At 37.3% G+C, this 22,416-nt stretch overlaps 1 protein-coding gene across 1 annotated transcript in view; it reads right to left on the bottom strand.

Moving 5' to 3' along the window:
* COL19A1 (collagen type XIX alpha 1 chain) overlaps positions 1 to 22,416 on the bottom strand; it is a 365,439-nt gene that overhangs the window by 77,120 nt on the left and 265,903 nt on the right. Inside the window, exons 17-18 of the mRNA XM_077162192.1 lie at positions 3,611 to 3,664; positions 1,183 to 1,191 (exon numbers count right to left, since the gene is read on the bottom strand). Of these exons, the coding sequence (XP_077018307.1) occupies positions 1,183 to 1,191; positions 3,611 to 3,664 (63 nt within the window). The remainder of the gene's footprint in view (positions 1 to 1,182; positions 1,192 to 3,610; positions 3,665 to 22,416) is intronic.

The following is a 22,416-nucleotide window of genomic DNA, read 5'->3' as shown; positions in this document are numbered from 1 at the left end:
GGTGAGGGCATATTCTGGCATCACGCCTTGGTTTGGATACGCAGTTGTGTGCCCAGGACAACCTAAAGGGCATCGGAGATGCCGTGGTTGGGGGAGTGGACAGTGCCTCGAGCAACCCAGGTTGTCATATGAAGCCTGAGAGGGCTATGCTCACTTGAAAATGAGACCTAGGGCTGGCTCTAAGTCCAACCTCTCAGTTATTTGAAGGAAAACATTTTCAGCAGCTCCAAGTGTGGTGGATCATGAAGGGAAAGTGGGGGACCCATGAGAGTTTTGGGGTTTCTCTGTAATAAAATCAAGAACCAAATATCTTTATGTCTTTGTACTTAAGCCCATGATGTTCCCCAAAACTGGTGTGTCCTGGGGGCACAGTGAGGGAGAGATACAAGGTTAGGACTTATATTTTATTTCTAAGTCATCAGGGTCCAGATGGGTTGTCTTTAGTGTCTCTCTTGAAGGAAGTCTTTGCTTTATGTGCTACAACTGGATTTAAGTTGCTGCTTGGAAAGACCTTGAATATGTGATTTTGGATAAAGTTTTTCGGCCCGTTATGGAATGTAAATGTTGAAATGAAGTTATGATTTGACACTTGAGGGTGAAAATAGATTATTTTGCTGGTAAATGTTTTGTTTTGAACAACAATTTAGAGAAGTGTATACTAGAATTGGTTGACAGGAGGCACGTTATCAATCTCCAATGGCTGAGACTGAGTCTCTACAAATTGCACTGAGTCTGGTGACATAACATAACTCTACATTTTCAATGTGGATGTTTAAAACAATATCAAATGCAAAATCTATCAGTACTTGGCCTCCACATATTTCTTCCCCATCTAGAGTGTTGTAAGGGCCTCTGGATTTAATGGCTTTTGAAGTTGACAGAGCCGATCAAATTTTTATTAAAATCCCCAGAGCTAGAGACAATGAAGAGCAGTTTGCTGGATCATGAGCAGATTTTCCTTAAGGGGAAGAATATGCTCAGCATTGTTGTTTCTTTGCTAACAATCTTGCAGAAAGGGAGCAGCTGTTCTGCAAATTATTTTTGTGATGGAGAGGGAAATTTTCTTTTATTCTTTCCATCCCCAAGTGGGCATGCAAACATACACAGAAATACACTTATATAATTTTCCAGACTGCAGTCCTCCTCCCTGTATATTCCTCATTTCCTCGCTGCATGCTCCACCCCCATCCCCTCTCTCTTTTGATTTGTGCAGTGAGGAGAGAAGGCTTCTTTTGCCTGAGCTTCTGCCTCTGGGTGACAGAAGGAAAATTGTAGGGGAAAAAATCAGCTCCTGTGTAGGAGCCAAAGGGCAAATAGAGACTCCTGGTTGGAGGAAGAACAATAGGCTCCTTTAGTTTAGAAAGGGGAAGGAAAGATTAGGAGAGTTTCTGCTAGGGTATCCTTCCCTCCCATTGGTAGCTGCTTCAGCAAAATTTGCATGACTACCAGAGCTGCCAGGAGCTGAGGAGCTGAGGTCCAGGGCTCCACTGCAGCCATCACATAAATCAATGTCAATTTAACAGGGAAGATCATTTTAACCTTGGAATGTCACTTTTTATATCTCAATACATGCCACATTATTTAATTTTCAGGGAAGTTTCTCTTAGGTTTGCTCTTCTCCGTGCTCATTTGCTGTAGCCAGGCCATCAGGCATGCAATGAATTGCAAAATGAAACAACCTCAGTATTCAAAAACAGATGGTGATGGTTGTGTGGGGACCTTGCCAAATGAAAACATGCATCTTGCTCATTGTGGAACCTGTGGCTCCTTCCTTTGAGTAGTTGAGGGTGAGGAGGAGGTGGTTATATGCTGGAAGCATTGGTCAGTGTAGGTACTGGGAAGGTGGACTTTCCTCCCCCATCCATTGTGATTGGACCTAAGTGGAAATAGCTCTATGTATTCTCAGAAGGAAAACAGAGAAAAGTTTTTGTCAAGTTATCTTCCATTAATTCCTAGATGTGTCTAAGGCCTTCTGGTGCTTTATGGTTAGTGCGCATCATTTGAGGAGAAAGCTATGATTTCTTCTCTTCATCCAGTTTTGCTCCAGCTCTAAAGTAACAATCAGAGCACATCTGTATTAAATATCTGTGAGCCCAAATTCTGTAATGGCAATAAAGATAGCATAGCAGGAGTTAGTCTTAGTTGAGTTAAGCACTAAATTCAAAGGACTGGTTTGCAACTAGCAGGACTCTCCATTTGGCTGCTCTGGGCAACCCTAGACCAGAAATGTAACCTTAAAGTTTAAACATTTACATTATCAACTTTAGACTCTAAAATACAAATGCTCCATATATCCTCATTTGAGGGAATACTGACTTGTCTGCAAGATAAACTATGTATACAAGTACCGTTGGAAGGCCAGTCCAGATATAAGCTCTAAAAGCTTTGCAAGGAATAGCAAATATTTAAGTAGCTGAGTAGCAACTTGGTGAATTTTATACTAAGGGATATAATAATACAGTGTGTTCTTTAAGTTTTCAGCTGACACTATGACATCAGAGCCAACTCATTCTCATTATTTTGAAGCTTTAAAATTAATCCTATTTTGCAATATGGTAAATGTCATTACCCAAAGCACGGCATTTTAATTGATTAAATTTAGATATGCTTTGGGTTACTTTTTTCCGACTTCTGCCCACCCCTAATGTTTTGAAAAGGCTCGTATAGATCTATTCAGAAGATGTTTATTACAGAATAATACAACATAGCCCAAACATTCTTCTTAATATAACACTCCTTAGAAAGTCTATAAGTAAGTGAGAAAATTTAAGATAGGATTACTTAGGAAGTATACTAAGCTTTCAACACTTTTGATTAAAGACTTAAAGGGGAATATCTCCGCTTTTGTTTGCATGTAGAGGCATAATTACTCACCGAAATGTATCCATTAATAAGCTATTATGTATATGAGCGACAGAGTGGCTCGCACAGAACAGAGCTCTGCATGAAGTGGTCAGACCCCAAATATTTGCTATTGAATGCTGAACCAATCAATGATCCCACTTACATCTTCAAGTATTACTTTTTTGCCAAAATCCATTTTTCTCACTTTGTTGTGCTTCTTTGGAGATACTGGAGCAAAACTACATTGTCTTTTGCCCACTCAGATACTTCCATGCCAGCATTCTACTTGTGTGGTTAATTAACCTTGGACAAAGTTAAAAATGGTTCCTTTCCAAAAGGTGGGGGATTTCTATTTTTGTCCCATGGAATGTACACAGTTGCTTAAGATTTTGGTATAGTACTTATTGATTTCGGTAAAATATATATCAACCTATTATGCTACTCTGAGCTTCCGAGTGGTAGATAATCTTTTCCTGCCCTCAGAGAAACTAGGTACTTAACATGATCAATGGTAGAATACAAGTTTTGGCAGTAGCAAACTTTGAACTAAATTTTGTTTTTGTTTTTGTAAAGATAAAAACCTGGTTTTAAACAGATGCTGAGCAAAATAATGTTTTTTGAAACAAAGTTTCAGTATGGAAAGATGTTACATATATGTGATCATGTATCCCAGTCTGAGCAGTTAGGAATTAATGTTTATTTTTTCAAAAACACCGCCACATAAAATCTCTGTGTATATAAGATATGAAAAGAAAAAAAGCTATACCTTGTTATAATATCCACCAAAAGTCTGTTGTACTCCTTGTATTCCAGGAGGGCCCTGGGTTAGAGACAATCAAAAGCAAACATGTAACATTTCCAAAAACAATATGTAATTAAATAGTATATTCGATGATACTGAAATCTTACTATTAAGAAAAAGAAATCTGTTTAATCAAATATTTTATTTAATTGAGAATTACTTAAATGTTAATGTATCATCAAGTTTCTAAAGGTATTTCTAGTTTAAATCCTGCATGAATGCAAAAAGAGGGCATAGAAGGGAATATATAACATTTTACCAGAAGGTCAACCATCAATATATTATTTATTAAAAGGAATTAACTCATCAAGCTCCTTCAGGGAAGAAGTTGTAGCTCCAGTTTATTTTTGCTATTTCTCACTTATGATTCTCGCTTATGATACTTATGCATCATTAAATGGGTGCCCCCCAGGTGTTAAGTTAGAGTAAGGGAATAAACATTTCTTTTCCTATTGCTTCACTCTTCTGAATGAGCTGTATGAAAATGGCTGAAAGAAAAAGACATCTACTATAATACCACAGACAGGACATTTAAATGTGGTATTTTTAGTTGACATGGAAATATTCACTAAGCACTCTGTTAAATTTTGGGTGGTGTGCTGGTTTGAAAGGATGTATGGACACTAAAAAAGTGATGTTTTAATCCTAATCCGATTTGGTAAAGGCAGCTGTTTCTTCTACTCCCTACTCAGCACTGTATGTTTGAAACTGTAATTAAATGATCTCCCTGGAGATGTGACTCATTCAAGAGTGGTTGTTAAAGTGGATTAGGAATAGGCCTATTACTTGTCTCCACCCATTTAGGTGGGTCTTGATTAGTTTACTGGAATCCTATAAAACAAACATTTTAAAGAAAGCAAGAGATTCTGAGAGAGCAGAGAACACTGCAGAACCACCACGCAGAGAGTCCACCAGCCAGCGACCTTTGGAGATGAAGAAGGAAAATGCCTCCTGGGGAGCTGGAGAGGAAGCTAACAGATGCTGCCGTGTTCACCATGTGCCTTTCCACTTGAGAGAGAAACCCTGAACTTCATTGGCCTTCTTGAATCAAGATACCTTTCTCTGGATGCCTTAGATTGGACATTTTATAGACTTGCTTTAATTGGGACATTTCCATGACCTAAAAACTGTCAACTTGCAATTTATTAAATTCCCCTTTTTAAAAGCCATTCCATTTCTGGTATATTGCATTCCGGCAGCTAGTAAACTAGAATAGGTGGATAGAAAAGAAGTAGTGACATTTGTATTTAAAGCTTCTGGAAGAAGGGAAAAAGAGAAGGATTTTTCAAGTGTTTTAGAGATTGCAGACATTTTGGAGAAAGGACCGTAAGAAATTACAAAGCAAAGAATTATTTTAAATCCAGTTGTTCAAGCCAAGATATATTTGTCTATCTCAGAAAAAAAAATTGGATAATTTATTTAGACATTGAAAGCTAGGGAGAGAGGGATATTATTTGAGGCAAAATTGTTTACATTTTACCACAGAAGGTAAGACACAGAAGGAGTATTATAGAGCAAATTGAACATCACCATTATGCAAAGATTATTTTTTTAAAAAGGGATGAAAGCTTTGGAAAGTGAAAAAAAAATTAAGGTAAATCACCAGCCATACTGACTGATACAGGTAGCACTTCAGGAATTCAATGTTGATTAATTTATGACACATGTTTCTTATGAGCAACTTGTGACTAAAGATATTTTCCGATACGAAATTGTTTGCACTGTGCTACTAAACATAGAGGACACCAGAATGTAGTGACGGATGATTTGAAGCAGTTCGGCATAACTCTTGAGAAAATAATAGGCCTCACAAGTAATGGAGCTGACTAAGATTAGAAAGACAAATGATGCAGTTACATCGCTACAATAAAAACAAAGTAATGTCAGAAAAGAATGCTCATGGCATTACATATTTTTCATGTTTTTTTTCTACCAGCTTGTAGAAAGTAAAGTATTCTAGGTCAGTTAGATGAGATAATGAGGAAAGCAATTGTTGAGTTGGGAAAAGTGCACCAGGTTTCTAGCCAAGATGACGCAAATTAAGAGTTCATTCCTGAAACTCAGAAGGAGAGTGAGATTCCGTATGCATTGATCTTTCTGCAAATATATAATGAGTCAAGGATAAATTATAGTCACTGTATACAGAAGCATTAATAGATAACACAGGGTCTATGCACAGGAGACATTTGATGAATGTGTATTGATGATAAGGCCTATTACAGCAAAGAATAGTAATGTAGTGGCTAAATTTAATTCCATCCATATTTATCTAATTTAAAAGTGAGAGTCTTAATAATTAAGTCTCTGAAATATAGCAGAATAATTAATAATACAGTCTCTCAAGGAAAGCAGAAGAATCAGTCAAATAACAATAATTGTAACAAACAGCTATTACTTGTGTGTCAGACATTATACCAGGGGTTTAATATGGATTACTCATTTAATTCCTACAATAAACCATAAAGTATGTACTATTATTATTTCCAATTCAAAGATAATGAAACTGAGAGTCAAGAATTGTTTACTGGCCCAGGTTCACAACACTGGTAAGTGACAGGGCTAATATTTAATACAGGCAGCCTGGACCCAAAGTCAGCTCTCATCGACTCTGCCACATTACTTTAACTTAAAGGCAGGGTTGAAAATTCTCAGTATAAAATCATTTTACAGTAATTTGATATCACACTGATGTGTGTGCCTTAGAGAATACTGGGTGATCACTCTACCTTATTCTTCTGAACATGTTGAAATTGAAAAAAAATCACAAAGCTTATACTTGGCACTTCATGTGATCATGTGCTGTGCTTGGTGCATGAGAAAAGGAAATAAGCACTTAGCCTTCACACGTAGCTCTACTGTGTAGCTAAGAGAGCCCCCTCTATAATACTCTCATCTCTCATCTATCACCATGCTGTTTCTCAACCCATGGAAGGGATATAATGCCTGAATATTTCAAAAAAATCCCTCCCAATTCATAACTATGCTAAAAGTGAGCTCTATCTTTGTTTGCAAAAGTTTGGAGAGTGGGTGGTCTGGCTTATACCAAGTGGGAGTCTTGGGTTCCCAGAGGCAGTAAGGAGAAAGAAAAAGGAAAGCAAACTGTGATAAGGGTTGCATGGCACAGGCAGCAGTGTGGATGAGATTTAACAGAGTATAGTAGAAACAATATGATGGTGATAATTCTTGAAGAATTTGGTGTAAATAGGGCCTGGTCCTTTGCAGACTGGCTATCTGCTCTCAGAATATAGCTGTTTTCCTAAAACACAGAATATATTCCCTATCCAAAATTCCATCTTGCTGCTGGGCACACTATTGGGGGTCAGGGGAGAGAACGTGGGTAGCTTAATGTGTGCATCTCTATAAAACAATGGTCAGATCGCAGCTCGCTGCACAGAGACTCCTGCCAAGAAAAAAGTTTGAGCATTATTATTCAGATACTCACAAGATTAATAAACCCACAAGGGTTACCTGTACATTTTCATATGTTCTGTGCTTGCCATAAAAAGCCATATCCTCAAAGCAGCTTAACATGTGCTCAATCTGAAGTTTAAGGCTCTACTGTTTTGATGATGACATTTTCTTTCACTCATTCAATTACTGGGATAGAATTGGGTACCACAGATTCCAAGTCTAAAGTAATGGCTTTTAAAGCTAACAGTCTATCCCGAAGACAAAAGTTTACACAAACTCTCCCAAAGGACTCAGTATTGACTGAAAGAATCCTATAGAGGCTGAAAGGAGATGTCAGCACAGAGTCCTTGGAAGTCCATCTTTACACTAATTTGTCAGTGTAATGAAGGTTGTTCTGAAACTGTCAGAAAGATACAACCTTGATCTGTGTGGGCTATAGTGACCACAGATAAATTCTATGCATATGAATGTCTACAGCACCTCTTACTTTACTGTTAAAAATACAATATAGATCCTAAAGTTTTAGCATTGGTAGCTTCTATTCCCAAAAGTAACCTTGCTATTTTTCTATTCTGGTACAAAGCAGGGCTGGGGAAGGTTTAAGTTTAGCAAAAGCTGTCAGTCTTGTAGACTGTCGATCAACTCTGAGGAAGGAAAAGTTGAAGATTTGTGGTTAAGTAACAGGTCTCCTGGGGTCTCCTTGTTTTAGTGGATACTGCAGAGCAAGTAAGAGATAATTTTCTCTGAGGTTTGCATTTGTAAGGACCTGTCACAAAGATGCTTGCATTACTAGGCTGAGTGGGAAAGAGAGGCCAGCCACAGAGAGCACATCAGCCTTGGTTAATTCTCTCAACAGCTCTACTAGGAATGCTAGGAAAAATGGCTGAAGGTTTATGGAAAGGAAACATGTCCCAATATCTTGCTCATAACAGTGACCCACAACATAAAAATAACAGCTATATAGAAATAATAGCTATAAAATCTCTGCCTTTTATAAAGCTCTGCTTTACTCTGCATGCATAGGACATTAGGGTTAATGCAATGAGTAAAAATATAGACCAGTTTTAAGATGCCCACGAACTCTAGGGAGACACATCTATTCAGAACTCAACTGAACTGATGAATAATTATCTGAGAGGTCTATAAACTTAGTGTGGGTAGAGATCCTGGTGCTGTTTTCTACTAGAAAGAACCATACCTGGGGTAGTAAGGTGAGCTAGAGCTACAATCAATGAGGGGAGTGCACAATCTTTGGAATATTTTGAGCACCATTTCTGGAAGTTTTTGGCTAAAATCTTACTAGAGGTGGAAAACGATTACCATGATGTCTGTCATCTGAGTTGTCATATGCACAGAGTGAAAATGATGAGCTGTGGCATTATCATCCCTTAAGTAGATTTCACTTTTAACTACAGATACCCAAAGTTTAAGAGATTTATTTGTTAAAACCACACTTCATTGGTTCTGGATTTGGGTGCACTTTCACTTTTCATCCAGGTCACCTGTCTCCTTGACTTTAGTTCTAAGAACTATATTGTATCTTTCTTCTTGCTGGTCTTTGCTGTAAGCTCTGCATGTAAGGCAGGCCTCAAGTCTTTTCATTCAGCTCTAGCACAGCCTAGACAATTTGAAATCAAGATTTCCATGGTTCTTCAGTCAACTGCACTGTTCACTCTCTGATCCTTTCTCCTGAACTATTTTCCTATCTCCTCTCTCCTTAAAAGCAGCCTTTACTTTTTTATAATGCTGCTGACCAAGCATCCTTGAGCCATCTGGACGCCATGTATTTCTATGTACCAAAGCTTTTCAATCTCCTATTAGGAGCTCCTTTCAGGATTCGCAAATATATGTATTTTCAGGTAATGCACAACTGTCTTCTGGCCCTATGGGTTTCCAATTAACTTCAGAAACAACCTATGTGAAATACAAAAAAAAAAAAAGTTTGTGAAGAAAGCTATATAAATCAACTCTCTGCAAAATATGCTAAAGGTAGTTTTGTTATAAAAATAGGAAGAAATTTAGTTATTGGAAAGGCAGTTGGACTAATTTTCAAGAAAAGTTCCCGATGTTCTAATGGCTAGTAGAAAAGGTAGAGATCATTAATTATTTTCCCAATGGTATTAAAATCATTAAGAAGCCGAAACTCAGACATAGAAATGATAAAATGAAACATATTTCAATATACAGTAATAGTTGGAGATGCTAATATCAGAATGAGTTTTACTCTCATATATGTTTCTGTCTATAGCACATCATCTATAACTCAGTAAAGAGCATTTACGCTGATTATAGTGGCTTAAGTATACGTCTGACTTCCCAGGTGGAATGAAAACTCCTTGAAGACAAGGCATTTCAATATTTTTTATCTCATCAAAGCACAGGATTTGGTACATAGTAGCCACTCACTTCCAAATGTTTGCTGAATTCAATACAATAATTTTTTTTTTTTGGTGCATGGTCTGGGAATTGAACCCGGGTCTCCCGCATGGAAGGTGAGCATTCTACCACTGAACCACTTGTGCACCCTACAATAATTGCTTTTTTTTTTTTTACATGGGCAGGCACCGGGGATCAAACCCAAGTCTCCAGTATGGCAAGCGAAAATTCTGCCACTGAGCTACCGTCGCACTGCCCAATAATTGCTTTTTAAAGAAGAATTTTGTGGGGGAAAGCCAGGGTTAGAAACTGGAATCAAACAGAATAGAGGTCTTGCTACCTCCAAACTCACAGTAGACAGTGTGAACAGATTTGATTGATCTAAGAATCTGGCTAGTTAATTGAAAACAATGTTGTAGTAAGCTCCGGTAAAGCAAAAGATTTCTCATGGATGGATTTTTGAACAGAATTACAATTTATAAAGTTATACCTTTATGGAGAGAAAAATCAATAGTTCTCTTTAGATAGAAAATATTTGGGAAATCAATTTCTTTTTCTTTTAAGCACAGATTAGTTGTCTTAAATATTTGCTCTAAATGGAATTTCTTTTCAGTGTCTCTTGAGATTTAACCATGTAAATTAAAAGCTGTAATCTAATAATTTATTATTTTTCTGGGAATACTTCTGCTTCAAATTTTTCGCAATCAAGGATGGCCCTTCCTTGTCCTCCCTCCCCTCAAAACACAAAATTACTGGAGATTCTCAAATTACCAAATATAATTCCTCTAGCCAAGGGAAGATTCCATGAGTTTTTATATTATGTTTACACTTCATAACACAGATACCTGAAATTCTTATATTTTGAATCACGGCTGCATTTAAAATTGGTGATGGAGGAGCCACTTTATAATAATGGGCCCACACACCAGTGGCCAAACAGAACTAATTAGGTAAAAATTACAGGTTCCTGTCAAGGAGTTCCTTTTCTTCAAAATATCTCCTCCAATCTCCTGCTTATACCTAAAACTCCATGTACAAAGATTTAACTATTTGGTTTTTGGTTTTATTAGTAGTTCAAATCTTGGTTATAAAACCTGATGCAGATGCAAATGTTCCTGGGAGTGGTAACAGAAATGCTTCCTATATACAGCTCAGGAAAATTTAAAAATGCTTTTATATATTTTTTTGGATGTCAGGAGAACATTATCACAAAGCACATTATTATTTGATTCTCGTAACAACTAAGTGAGGTGGAATTATTATATTGTCCATTCGACGGATGGAAAAACTGAGATATACGTCAGCAAATCACACAACAAACAAATGTAGAACCAAGTCCAAGAGTTGTTCCACGCTAATATATTCATGTGATTTGTTCATTACTATTTTCTGAGAGCAAGTTGGGACAAATAAAGAGAAGAACAAAGAACAGGACTTGTGGAGTAGCGATAGGAGAAGATAGCATCAAGAGAGGAAAGGATTACAGAAAGGGGGGCTAAAGACCCTGCAGCCTATTTCTTTCCATACCTTACATTCACGCTGAGGGCTCTGACACTGTGGCATGGGACTTTAGGAAATGGAGCTACTACTCTTGAGCTGAGTCTTCAGATTAAATTTGATTCTAAGAGGTGGGAAGTTAAATGTGGTAAACTCAGGGAAAACTCATTTCATTCTAATTGGAAGGATATGCTTTATTTCCTTGGCCAATACACAAAGAAACAGTCATGAAATTCAGTGTCCTCATCCTTAAGTAGATGTTTTCAAGTGGTTTCTTTTTTGCATATATTTAGGCCTACTTTCTTAGACAGATGAAGTTTCTCTATAGGGACCTGAACAAACAAAAAAATAGGAAGAGAGCAAAGCAGAAGAACGAATTACATGTAGATGATAATCAAAGAATTACAAAGATTATCAACTTTTTTGCCATGGAAATAGTAGGGTCTGGATTAAATCCTGGATTAAGAGAAAGTAAAATATAATGAGCCTCTAAAAGACATTAGAGAATGATTAAATAGGTTCATAAATGATGCTCTAGTTTGCTAGCTGCCAGAATGCAATACACCAGAAATGGAATGGCTTTTAAAAAGGGGAATTTAATAAGTTGCTAGTTCACAGTTCTAAGGTCGAGAAAATATCCCAATTAAACCAAGTCTATAGAAATGTCCAATCTAAGGCATCCAGGGAAAGATACCTTGATTCAAGAAGGCCGATGAAGTTCAGGGTTTCCCTCTCAAGTGGAAAGGCACATGGTGAACACAGTCAGGGTTTCTCTCTTGGCTGGAAGGGCATGTGGTGAACATGGTGTCATCTGCTACCTTCTCTCTTGGCTTCCTGTTTCATGAAGCTGCCTGGGAGGTGCTTTCCTTCTTCATCTCCAAAGGTCGCTGGCTGTTGGACACTCTGCTTCTTGTGGCTATGTCGTTCTGCTCTGCTCTCTCTGAATCTCCAACTTTCTCCAAAATGTTTCCTCTGTTATAGGATTCCAGTAAACTAATCAAGAGCCACATGGAATGGGTGAAGACACATCTCTATCTAATCAAGTTATTACCCATGTTGATTGAGTCACATCTCCATGGAGATAACTCAATCAAGTTTCCACCCTATAGCACTGAAGAGGGATTAAGAGAAACAGTTGTTCTCACGAGATTGCTTAGGATTAAATCATGGCTTTCCTAGGGTACATAAATCCTTTCAAACCAGCACAAAGAGCAATGATATTAATAAATGACAATAGCTACTCTTTGAATGTAAAAAAAGTGTGGCAAACATATCATTGCATTTACTTCTTACAGCAACTCGAATGAGGTAGGCACTAACCTCATTTTATACACAAAAAAGGTTAAATACTTAAGCCAAGGTCACCCAACTACAACCATACTAGGTTACAACTCAGGTCTGTCTCACCCCACAGCACTGAATCTTTTTTTTTTTTTAAATAACTGATAAGGATTTAATATGTAGAATTTATAAAGAACTTGTACAACTCAATGACAAAAATAGAAACAACTAAAAAATGGGTGTGATGGTTGGGTTCAGATGTCAACTTGGCCAGGTGTTGGTACCCAATTTTCTGGTCAGGCAAGCACTGTCCTGTTACTACAAGGATATTTTGAGGCTGGTGGATAAACCAGAAGGCTGGTTCATTAAATCATCAGTCAGTTGACTGCATTTGTGACCGATTACATCTATAATCAACTAAAGGCACGTCTCCCGCATATGAAATAGTCCAATCAATTGGATTTGATCCAGTCAGTTGGAGACTTTAAAGGAGAAGAGAGAATTTTCACTCAGTGAGCCCCTCCTGTGGAGCTCACTGAGACACCCCATTGGAGCTGCCAGCCTCACAGACTGCCCCACTGATGCTGGACTCTTGCATCCCCATGGTTGAGTGAGACACTTTTATAAATCTCAAATTTACAGATATCTCCTGTTGGTTCTGCTTCTCAGTCTTTGTCTTTTTTTTTTTGCCTGGGCAGGCACCAGGAATTGAACCCAGGTCTCCGGCATGGCAAGCGAGAACGCTGCCTGCTAAGCCACAGTGGCCCGCCCAGCCCTTGACCTTTTAACTCTTCCCTTATATCTTCTCCTAGTCGGAGGGATAACAGATAATAAAACTAAAAAATCAATAATCTTAAAGCTGGTTAAAATAATCAAGCAGAACCCTCAAAGGTAAGAGATCACAGGGCCCCTTAATGAGGAGCTCTGGGACATGGCATAGATAAATATTTTCAAAGATTTGAATGGCAAGAAGAGGTCCAGAGAACTGACTGAAATGGAGGATGATATGGGTAAGGGAGAGAGACCACACAAAAACAGAGAAATTGTGAGAGAAGTTAGTCTAGAAGGGGAAAGGAAGGAAATCAACAATCCTAACCAGCATCATAAATAACTTTTGAAGTTCAAATGACATAAAAGGCAGGGTAAAAAGCCTTAGAATTTATGAGATGATGGATGAAAAAGATAAATATAAATGGTCAGAGGGGGGTGGGGAAAAGATTAGCTAACCAAAAGAGCAATATTGCTTGGGGATGATTTTGATGAACAGAAACTCGTATGAGCGTGAAATTGCAGTGGAGAACAGTTGTGGGAAAGTTGTCACACTTGGTAGAGAAAAGGAAATATCCCTCTGATATGATATAGTGCCCTTGTTCTCGTGGAGGAGAGAATTTGTGTATCAGCATTTTGGAATCTGAAGGATTTAAGTAATACAACCGTCTGGTATTGGTCAAGGACATCTTTTGGAGACTTTTCCTGAGAAAAGGTAACACTGTTTTGTTGGAAGCCAATGGCCATATGCATCTTCTTGGAGAATCTCTGGAAACTCTGATCAGTACCATGATGTATCATCTTCTCTTGTCTCCATCAGTTTTTTTCCCTTATGGTGGCATATACCTGCATCATACTTCGAAAGATCTATAGCTCCTAAGTGTCTCAGTCTAAGATATTGCCAGTGTCCCTGGTTCAGAAGTTCAGAAGCAGTGCCATTAACAAGTGAGGAACTGCAGCCAAGGCTGCTTCTGGATCTTGAATGAGAATTTTTCACATCTGCCACTCTGGACATTTTTCAGACTTGTTCCTCTGTGTATTCCAGGGAAGTGCTCACTTGAGCTGGGCTTGTCTGCTTCTGGTCTGCATACTTGAGCTGTGTAATTGAGGGAACTCAAGCATAGGCAGTTTATGGTTGTGTGAATAAGCAAAATACTCAATATGTGACCTGATTGTTTTCCAAAATTGCACAGTCCCTGGTTTCACTTGTCATTTTGGAACAGGAGTGGGAGGATGAGACTGTGACAGTGAACACACTCAATGGGTATAATTAACCCATTTCATAAAAGCTGATTTTCTAAATTATGCTATGAAGCTCATAGGTTTTTAACACTTTATTTTCCAAAGGCAGAAAAACTCATTTTTAAAAGGTGCCTCTTATTTTCAGATACCATAAAACAAACCAGTCAAATTGGCATAAAGCCCACTGCATTATTGATAGAGTAGGACATTTTAAAAATGATTTTCATGGAATGTTGGTCAGATAAAAAAATGATGCCTCCCCTAATGCTGCCATTCTGCCTATCCATCCACAAAATTTTTCATACTCATCTCTCCCCAGTATGTCCTGCAAAAAGAAAAATATTATTTATCAGCTTCCTGCAATATAAAGAGCGGCAGGAATCTTTAGTGTCTTGCCAGCCACCCCATGGAAGTAATATCATTGACCCAGCACAATATGACAAAAGCCACAGGGACATAGAAACTAGTGAAAATGAGGATGCATGAAACAAATGATTTGTATCCAGTGGTGTCCCCAAAAGATCGCCATGAACAAAAAACTATACCTTGGAAACAATTGCGCCCCAACCCCCTTGTGTGTCTTTAGGAATTTCTCAAGATGCCACCCAAGTCCGTAGAAAAGTAGGCTTACATAGACCCCACAGGAGGCTTGCCCCTATCAATGCTTCTGCAGCAATTAAGGAATAACATCCAGTCTCTTTAAAACTATGCATAGAATGACAACACTTCATGTGCAAAGAAAATGAGATTTCTAAGGAAAATTGTTGCTTACTTAAAATAACAAACTGGTAGCATGTGCTTTCACATTGCCAAGTTACAGACAGGCCAAGAGTATATGTAAAATTCAAATAGCTGGGGATGTTTGGGACAGCTCTGGAAAAAAATAAGATGAACAATATGCAAGTTTTATTTTGGGATGATTGTAGCCTTCACTTTCAAAGCAAATATGTGCCATCAGGCTTTCACTCTGATCTATAAGTTGTACTAATGATAAAGCTACAAGTGACAATTCTTGGTTCAAACCCTGTTGTTACAAAGAGTGCACTAAGAGAAGTTCTAAACACAAATACATTAAATAAATAAGCAAATAAATAAAATTGATGGGGCGGTACGACAGTGGCTCAGTGGCAGAATTCTCACCTGCCATGCCAGAGACCCAGATTCGATTCTTGGTGCCTACCCATTGAAAAAATAAAAAAATTAAAAAAATAAAATAAAATTGATGAGTTGATTTTTTTTTTTGTATGCTGTATGGTGGAGTCACAGTTCATTCTTTTTCCATGTGAGTATCCCGTTATTGTAGCACCATATATTGAAAAATTTTTGTTGTTGTTGTTTGTTTTGCTTGTTTGTTTGGGAAGTACATGGACCAGGAATTGAACCCGGGTCTTGCTCCTGGCAGGTGAGAATTCTACCACTGAACTACCCTTGTACCCCGATGAGTTGATTTTTAAAACACCTAGCCCCATTCTTCAAAGGACTTCAGGCAGAAGAGAAGAGACTGATACTCAAGGCTGGTGAAAAAATAATTAGTGATATCAACCTTTGCTAATCCCATAAGAGAGTTTTTTTGTTTCTTAAAATAAATTATGAAATATTTCAGCATGCTGAAAAGAATAAAAAATAATGTGATAAACCCTCATGAATTCACATCCAATGATGTCAAATCCTAAAAATTTGCCATGTTTGCTTTGGATCTTTTCACTTTTTAAAGAAACTGTTATAGATATAGCTGAAGCCCCTTCAGGTCTTATTTTCTAACAAATTTCCTTCTCTATGACGAAAATAGTTTCCTACCAGAATGTACTTATTGTGAAGGGATCATAGCTATGGCTAAGGCCACAATTTTCCAGGGCTCAGAGTTTTTATTGTTGTTGTTAAAATGAAGTTAACACTATCTTTTCAACCTCACAGAATTGTACAGGTGAATGATTAAATACTATATGGAAATGCTATCACCAAATACAAACTATAAGATTATTCAAAAAAACAAGTCTCCTCTTCTGGATATCTTTTCAAAGGCCAATCCAATTTTTTAAAATCTTAGTTAATAAGCACAAAGAAATGGTGCTTAATCCATCAATCCATATATTGACCCAATTAGTTATAAGTTTGGGACCCATATACGAAGAATTTCAATTATTCTGTCCCATCATTGTTGTAAGTATTGCATGTCAATATATTAATCTTTTTTTTGTATGCTGTACGATGGGGTCACATTTCATTCTTTTTCCATGTGAGTATCCCATTGTTACAGCACCATTCGTTGAATTTTGTTCGTTTTTGCTGGTTTCTTTGTCTGTTTGTTTGGGAAGTTCATGAGCTGCGAATCGAACCCGGGTCTCCCACATGGCAGGTGGGAATTCTACCACTGAACTATCCTTACACTCCTAATTAATTTTAATAGTCAGTTTCAAGAACATGATGCAAGAAGGAAAAAGTAGTCAGTGGCCATAAGGAAATAAAATCCTTTTCACCTGAGTGTAGCCACAATTAATAAAAAAGAACTTAGGAAGTCAAAAAGTGACTAATGTTTCACTGTCACTGCTGACATGTAAAGGAAGAGAAAAAGATAAGTAATTAGGAAATCAAACCCAAGTGCTTGTTTTCAAAATCTCAGCCTGATACCTCCAGCTGCCTCACATGCATAGCTATGTATTCTGCGGCCACACAAGGTGACACTAGAATTTTAGCAATGTTGGCAACAGCTGTTTTGTCTGGAAGCATGGCCCCAGTAGGAGACAAGTCGCAACAAAAATGATTAACCGATAATGTCTACATTTTGTAGGTCTTATGTGTCTGTATTTTAAAATCTGAGGTAGTCATCTTGTTTTTATTAAGAAATGAAATTATTCTTCCCTTGAACTCAAATAAATGGTTTGGTTCATTTTCTCTAAAGGTGCCATTGCAATACATGGCCTTTAGGCATTTGATAGAGGTTACAGAGTTTCTTTACTGAAAGGAAAACCGAGAAACATGACAAAGCCCTGATCAGTTCAAGACTTCTAGAAGGGGTGCTGAGAATATGACTTGGAATCTCACTGAGACACGATGAGCCTTAAAATACATACAGTCACATGCAGGGTGTTTTAACAAGAAATCAAATATTTTGCTTTAATCATGCACTTTTTTTCAGCAATCCTAAATGAATTTTGGGGGACTAACTTGTTTTAGAGGTGCGCCTTGGAATATGCTAAAAACAATGACTTTGCACTTGAGTGGTCAGTGCATAGTAAATAAAACTGGAGGTAGAAGTCATGAAGGTTGATGGATAACGAAGTACAATTGCAGTCGGACATTAGCTTCATGGCGATTTGAGGACATGAATTTTCTTGGCTATTATTTTTCATCTGACCCAACCTGTGGGCTATCAGGAAAGAAGCATCAGATCTAGCAATGGGGAACAAGAAAAGATTGACATATTTGATGGCATTCTCCATCTTTAATGAAAAATATGGCATCCAGTAGTTTCAGTCAAGGCTGTAATTAAATGGGCTACAACCAAGGCTTTGTCTACACAAACAAAACTCCCTGTCTACTTGAAGACTAAAAATGAGCTAAAATGAACTTACTTCCAGAAAAACTTACTTGAACCAATAGGTATAGTGATTTCAACACCAAAAAAAATCTAATCACAAAAACACACTCTGGAGGACTTATAAATGGGGGGTGTGACCAGTTGATTATTTTCCTTCCTATGTATTCCCACTTGCTACCACTTCTATAAAGCCCTATGTGATAAAGCTGCTCAGCACTGAAACCACTTCTGGCACTACTTTTCTCCTAGCTCTTTTGTATTTATTGAATAAATCAAGCTTGCCCCCTACCCCAGGCCCTTTGCATGCCCTGTTCTTACTTCTTGGAAAGCTCTTGCCCTGATCCTCACATGGCTAGTTCCTTCTCAGCTAATGTAATCTGCTCAGAGTCATCTTCCTGGACCTTGTTAACCAGAGTAACAACTCTTCCTTCCAAATCACGATCACATTACCCATTTATTCCTTTTACAGCGCCTCTCAGTAAACTGAGATTGTTTTGTCTATTTATTGAATTGCCTATTAACCACTGCTGCTTCCCATATCCACTAGAGTGTAAGTTATTGAAAGCACAAACCCTGTCTGTATCTGCTTGTTGCTTTGTTTTGTTTTAACCACTATAAACTAAATGCCTGTAACAGTCATTAGCACATGGTAGATGGTCAATAAGTCTTTGTAGAATAAATGGATGCAATTTCACAACCCTAAATATATAGTCTTTCAACTGTATAGAGAGCTGTAGAGCCATAACTTTCAGGACTGTGCAATGATTCATGCTTTAAAGGTGAAAGAAGTTATTTTACTTCTAAAATACTTTAAACCTAAAATAGAAATAACATGATTGTATAAATTTTAAATCAAATGGTTTCAGAAAGGAAGCATAAATTCTGTAGGACTCCGTTCCCACTGATGTTTTGGCATCGTTTTTACAATAGATGGGCATTTTAGAGATACACTAGCTAAGGATTTTCACATCAAGAGATCATCAAGTTGACATCAGAAGTGACTGCTGATGAAATAATAACTGCATTTATAGTATAGGATAAGCAGAAAATGCAATGAAATCCTGAAAAATATATTTTGAAAATCATTTAGATTTATAATTAAGCCTCAAACCCTGAAAAATCTCTAGGCTTGAGACCTCCTCTAAGGGGCTGTGAAACGTCATTCTTTGTCCAGGATTTTTCTAATGGCAACAGTAGAGGGCGCTGCTGCCCCACGTTACAAATTTCTTGCTTTTTGTTTTCAACATAAATTGCTGTGCACTGAAATGTGACATATTTGAGCCCACTGCTCAATTCTCATACTACAATAATGAAACAATGCACAAAAACAATACCAGAAAAAAAGAAAGAAAATCAAGAGCACTGCCTGTAACAGAAAGAAATAATAACATATTTTAAAATTAATGTGGTTTTTAATAAATACTTTTTACAAGTGATGATGAATGAGAGGAAAGTTAATGTCAAATGGGTGGGCAAATACATAGTTCCTTTCATGGCTCATTAGTTAAATTCTCCTGCTTTCCCTCTTGCTCTGCCTCATTTCCAGCTGCTTTCCTTTCTTTTCTAAAGAAACTAAAAACCAGAATACTTTGACATAAACTAAGGCATTTCAAGTCTTGAGAATTTCCAAGCTTTATCATCATTATACAAGGCCACTGTTTTCCATTGCTTATGCAACTCAGATAACTGGGGGACTTAAAGGAAAGAGAAAAATGCGTTTGAAAAAAATGCATTTGAGTGTGAGGAATAGGAGTTAACACTTAGAGAACATAACAACTAATTAAACATAAATCCCATTTAAGGAATAGACTGCAAGTTGGAGGGAAAAAACATCATTGAATACTGAGATGTGGCTGTTATTATTACTTCATTGTGAGTATTTTTTGCAGCACTTCATGAGTGGATTTACATATTGAGAATAAGCACACACATAATTAGAGCACACAATTGAGCACAAGATCTTTTGTTTCAGCAAGTCATTGACAGACATTCAGATATTCATTAACTGGATTCCGGGAATTTGTAAAGAGAAAAAATTATGCTGGTTCAATTGCAGATTCCAGATCATCTCTTCTATCAGCAGTACTATATGTAAATGGATGTTCTTAAAAATAATAGTCCAAGTTACATTTAAATAGATTCACATGTAGAAGCTGGTTCTTTTGCATACTTGGCATTTAATCCTTCCAGCAGCTGTGGGAAGTAAGGAGGCAGGTGCAATCATTTCAAATTTATAGAGAAGGAAACTGAGACGTGAAGATGTCAAGGGAGTTGTCAAAAAATTCCCTAGTGAGGAGAAGGATGAGGTTCATTACAGTCCTCTTTACTCCACAATCCTGTGGCACTGCTGGGTCATGAATCACCACGGAAAAACCAAACAGTGTTCTGCTGATTCTAGTCAAATTGTAAGCTAGAAGTTTGTATTTCCTACCGTGGTCCAATAGAATGAAGGTGGGCTTAGGGATCACTTCCTGGGCCTTATCTTATGTGATTTCGGGCAAGTTACTTTACATTTCTGAGCTTCACTTATTCTCTTATAATATGAGGATAATTTCTACTTCTTCAGATCATTGTGAGGATTATGTAAGGAAGTACAGTACCTAACGCAGAGCTCATGCTGTAATGAGCTCTCCATCCAGCCCTCTCTCTTCTGAACTTGCTGGTACTTTGTGTCTCGAATAAGGTGTTCTCGGTCAGTCTTTAGTTTCTTTGCCGGCATTTCAAATCCAAGACATCTCTACATAATGGTGTTTCGCCAGTGAAAAACATCCATTCAGGACAAGACGGCAGAAGTTATTTGGGGAGTTTGGGAGTTCTTTTCCTTTGCATAGGTAAGCTCACCCTTGCTTGTTAATAGGAAATCAGACAAATAGTTTAGGAAAAATGTGTTCAGCATAAAACAAAAATTTATGTCTATCTTGCTAATCAGTTTAATGGCACTTTAATTATAATCACCTGGCTAAGAATTATTCTATCATATGCAGATTATAAGGGCATACATTTCAACAATGTCCTTCCTAAATAGACAAAATTTGCTTTTAATATAGGGAGCTAAATTGGAGTAACAAACATGACTTAAATGAAACCCTAATCCACCAAGAAAATTTAATAATTTTTAATAGATTTATTTTGTATAAATATCCCATTATTAGAAAAACAAATTTCTAGGAAATGTAATCTTTCAGGAAGAAAAAGGTTGTCCTTCCATCAAAAATGTTTAACGAAATGGAAGTTTATCGGAAATTATTCTTTGTAAACAATTTGAAAAATATCACTTTGGTACTAATACTTTTTAAGAAAGCGAGAAAATAAAAATTAAGCTTCAGAGCAAAGAATCACAAGTAGAATGAGTAGTTAAAACATTTAAATTATTTGAGTTCCTTCAGGCTATTAGAGACTTTCCTTTCAGTTCTATTTTTTTTTTTTTCTTCATTGATACTCTCCTAAATAACAACACTACCTTGATTTAAAGAACACTCTGAAGAACATTTTCTAAAGGGAGCTGAAGTATCTTATACTCAAAAAGTCATGTTTCTTGATAACTCCTTCCTTGGTTCTTTTGAAATGATCAGATTGATCGAAATAAAGTTTCTTCTCTTATCTTTTCCAAAGATTGAAGGCTTAATCAAATATGTTAAAATTGTATGAGATACTGGGTGGGCCATGGTGGCACAGTGACAGAATTCTTGCCTGCCATGCCAGAGACCCGGGTTCAATTTCTGGTGCCTGCCCATGCAATAGAAAAAAAAATTTATATAAGATATTCACTCAGTTGAGGTATATTACATTTTATTTGATTATTCCTTGAAAAGAGAGGTAAAATTAAAATTTTCTTATATTTCATACGGTTGTAAGAAATTTTAACCTGTGCATTAGGAACTTCACTTGCTAGCCACCAGGGCGAATGATACATGTCTCCTAATCCCAATCAGACTTTTTAGCTCTTACCATCATTCCTTCTCTTCCCTAGTTCTTTTTTTTGCTTTCCTTCCTGCTGTCAGGTGGTACTCATGTCACATAGGGTACAGCAAAGGCAAATAAATGAAAAAAAAAAACAACACATTGATCTAAAAGGGTCAATAGAGGGGGGGTGTCTCTTATGTGGTAAATAATTATATTAAAATATAAATTATAAATACATCCATGGGAAAATACTAACAGAGTGTTTCAGTTTGCTAAAGCCATGAAAAGGTCCAAATTAAGGCACCAACAAGAGGATACCTTCACTCAAGAAAGGCCAATGGAGTCTGGGGTTTCTCTCTCACATGGAAAGGCAGATGGTGACGTCTGTTGTTCGGGCTTGTGGTTTCAAGTGGCTCTCTCAGCATCTCCAAGTGTTTGGGTCTGAGCCTTCTCCAAAATGTTCTCCTCTTAAAGGACTCCAGTAAGCTAATTAAGACCCACCTTGAATGGGCAGAATCACATGTCCATGGAAACACCCTAATAAAAAGGTGTCTTGACCCACAAGATTGGATTAGAAGAACATGACTTTTCTGGAGTAAATAACAGCTCAAACCAGCACACAGAGCTTCTAAAAAAATACTCCACTGATACTTTAAGAAACAGTAAATACTATGATAACTGCAATGAACTTTGTTACTGTCTTAAACAAACCAACTCCATCATGCTACCAGAGTGATCTATCAGAGAAGTCTGG

This window comes from Tamandua tetradactyla, chromosome 5 (genome assembly GCF_023851605.1).
Source record: "Tamandua tetradactyla isolate mTamTet1 chromosome 5, mTamTet1.pri, whole genome shotgun sequence".
NCBI classification, from domain to species: Eukaryota; Metazoa; Chordata; class Mammalia; order Pilosa; family Myrmecophagidae; genus Tamandua; species Tamandua tetradactyla.
The sequence above is the reverse complement of the archived record's forward strand: the minus strand, read 5'-3'. Positions and strand labels throughout refer to the sequence as shown.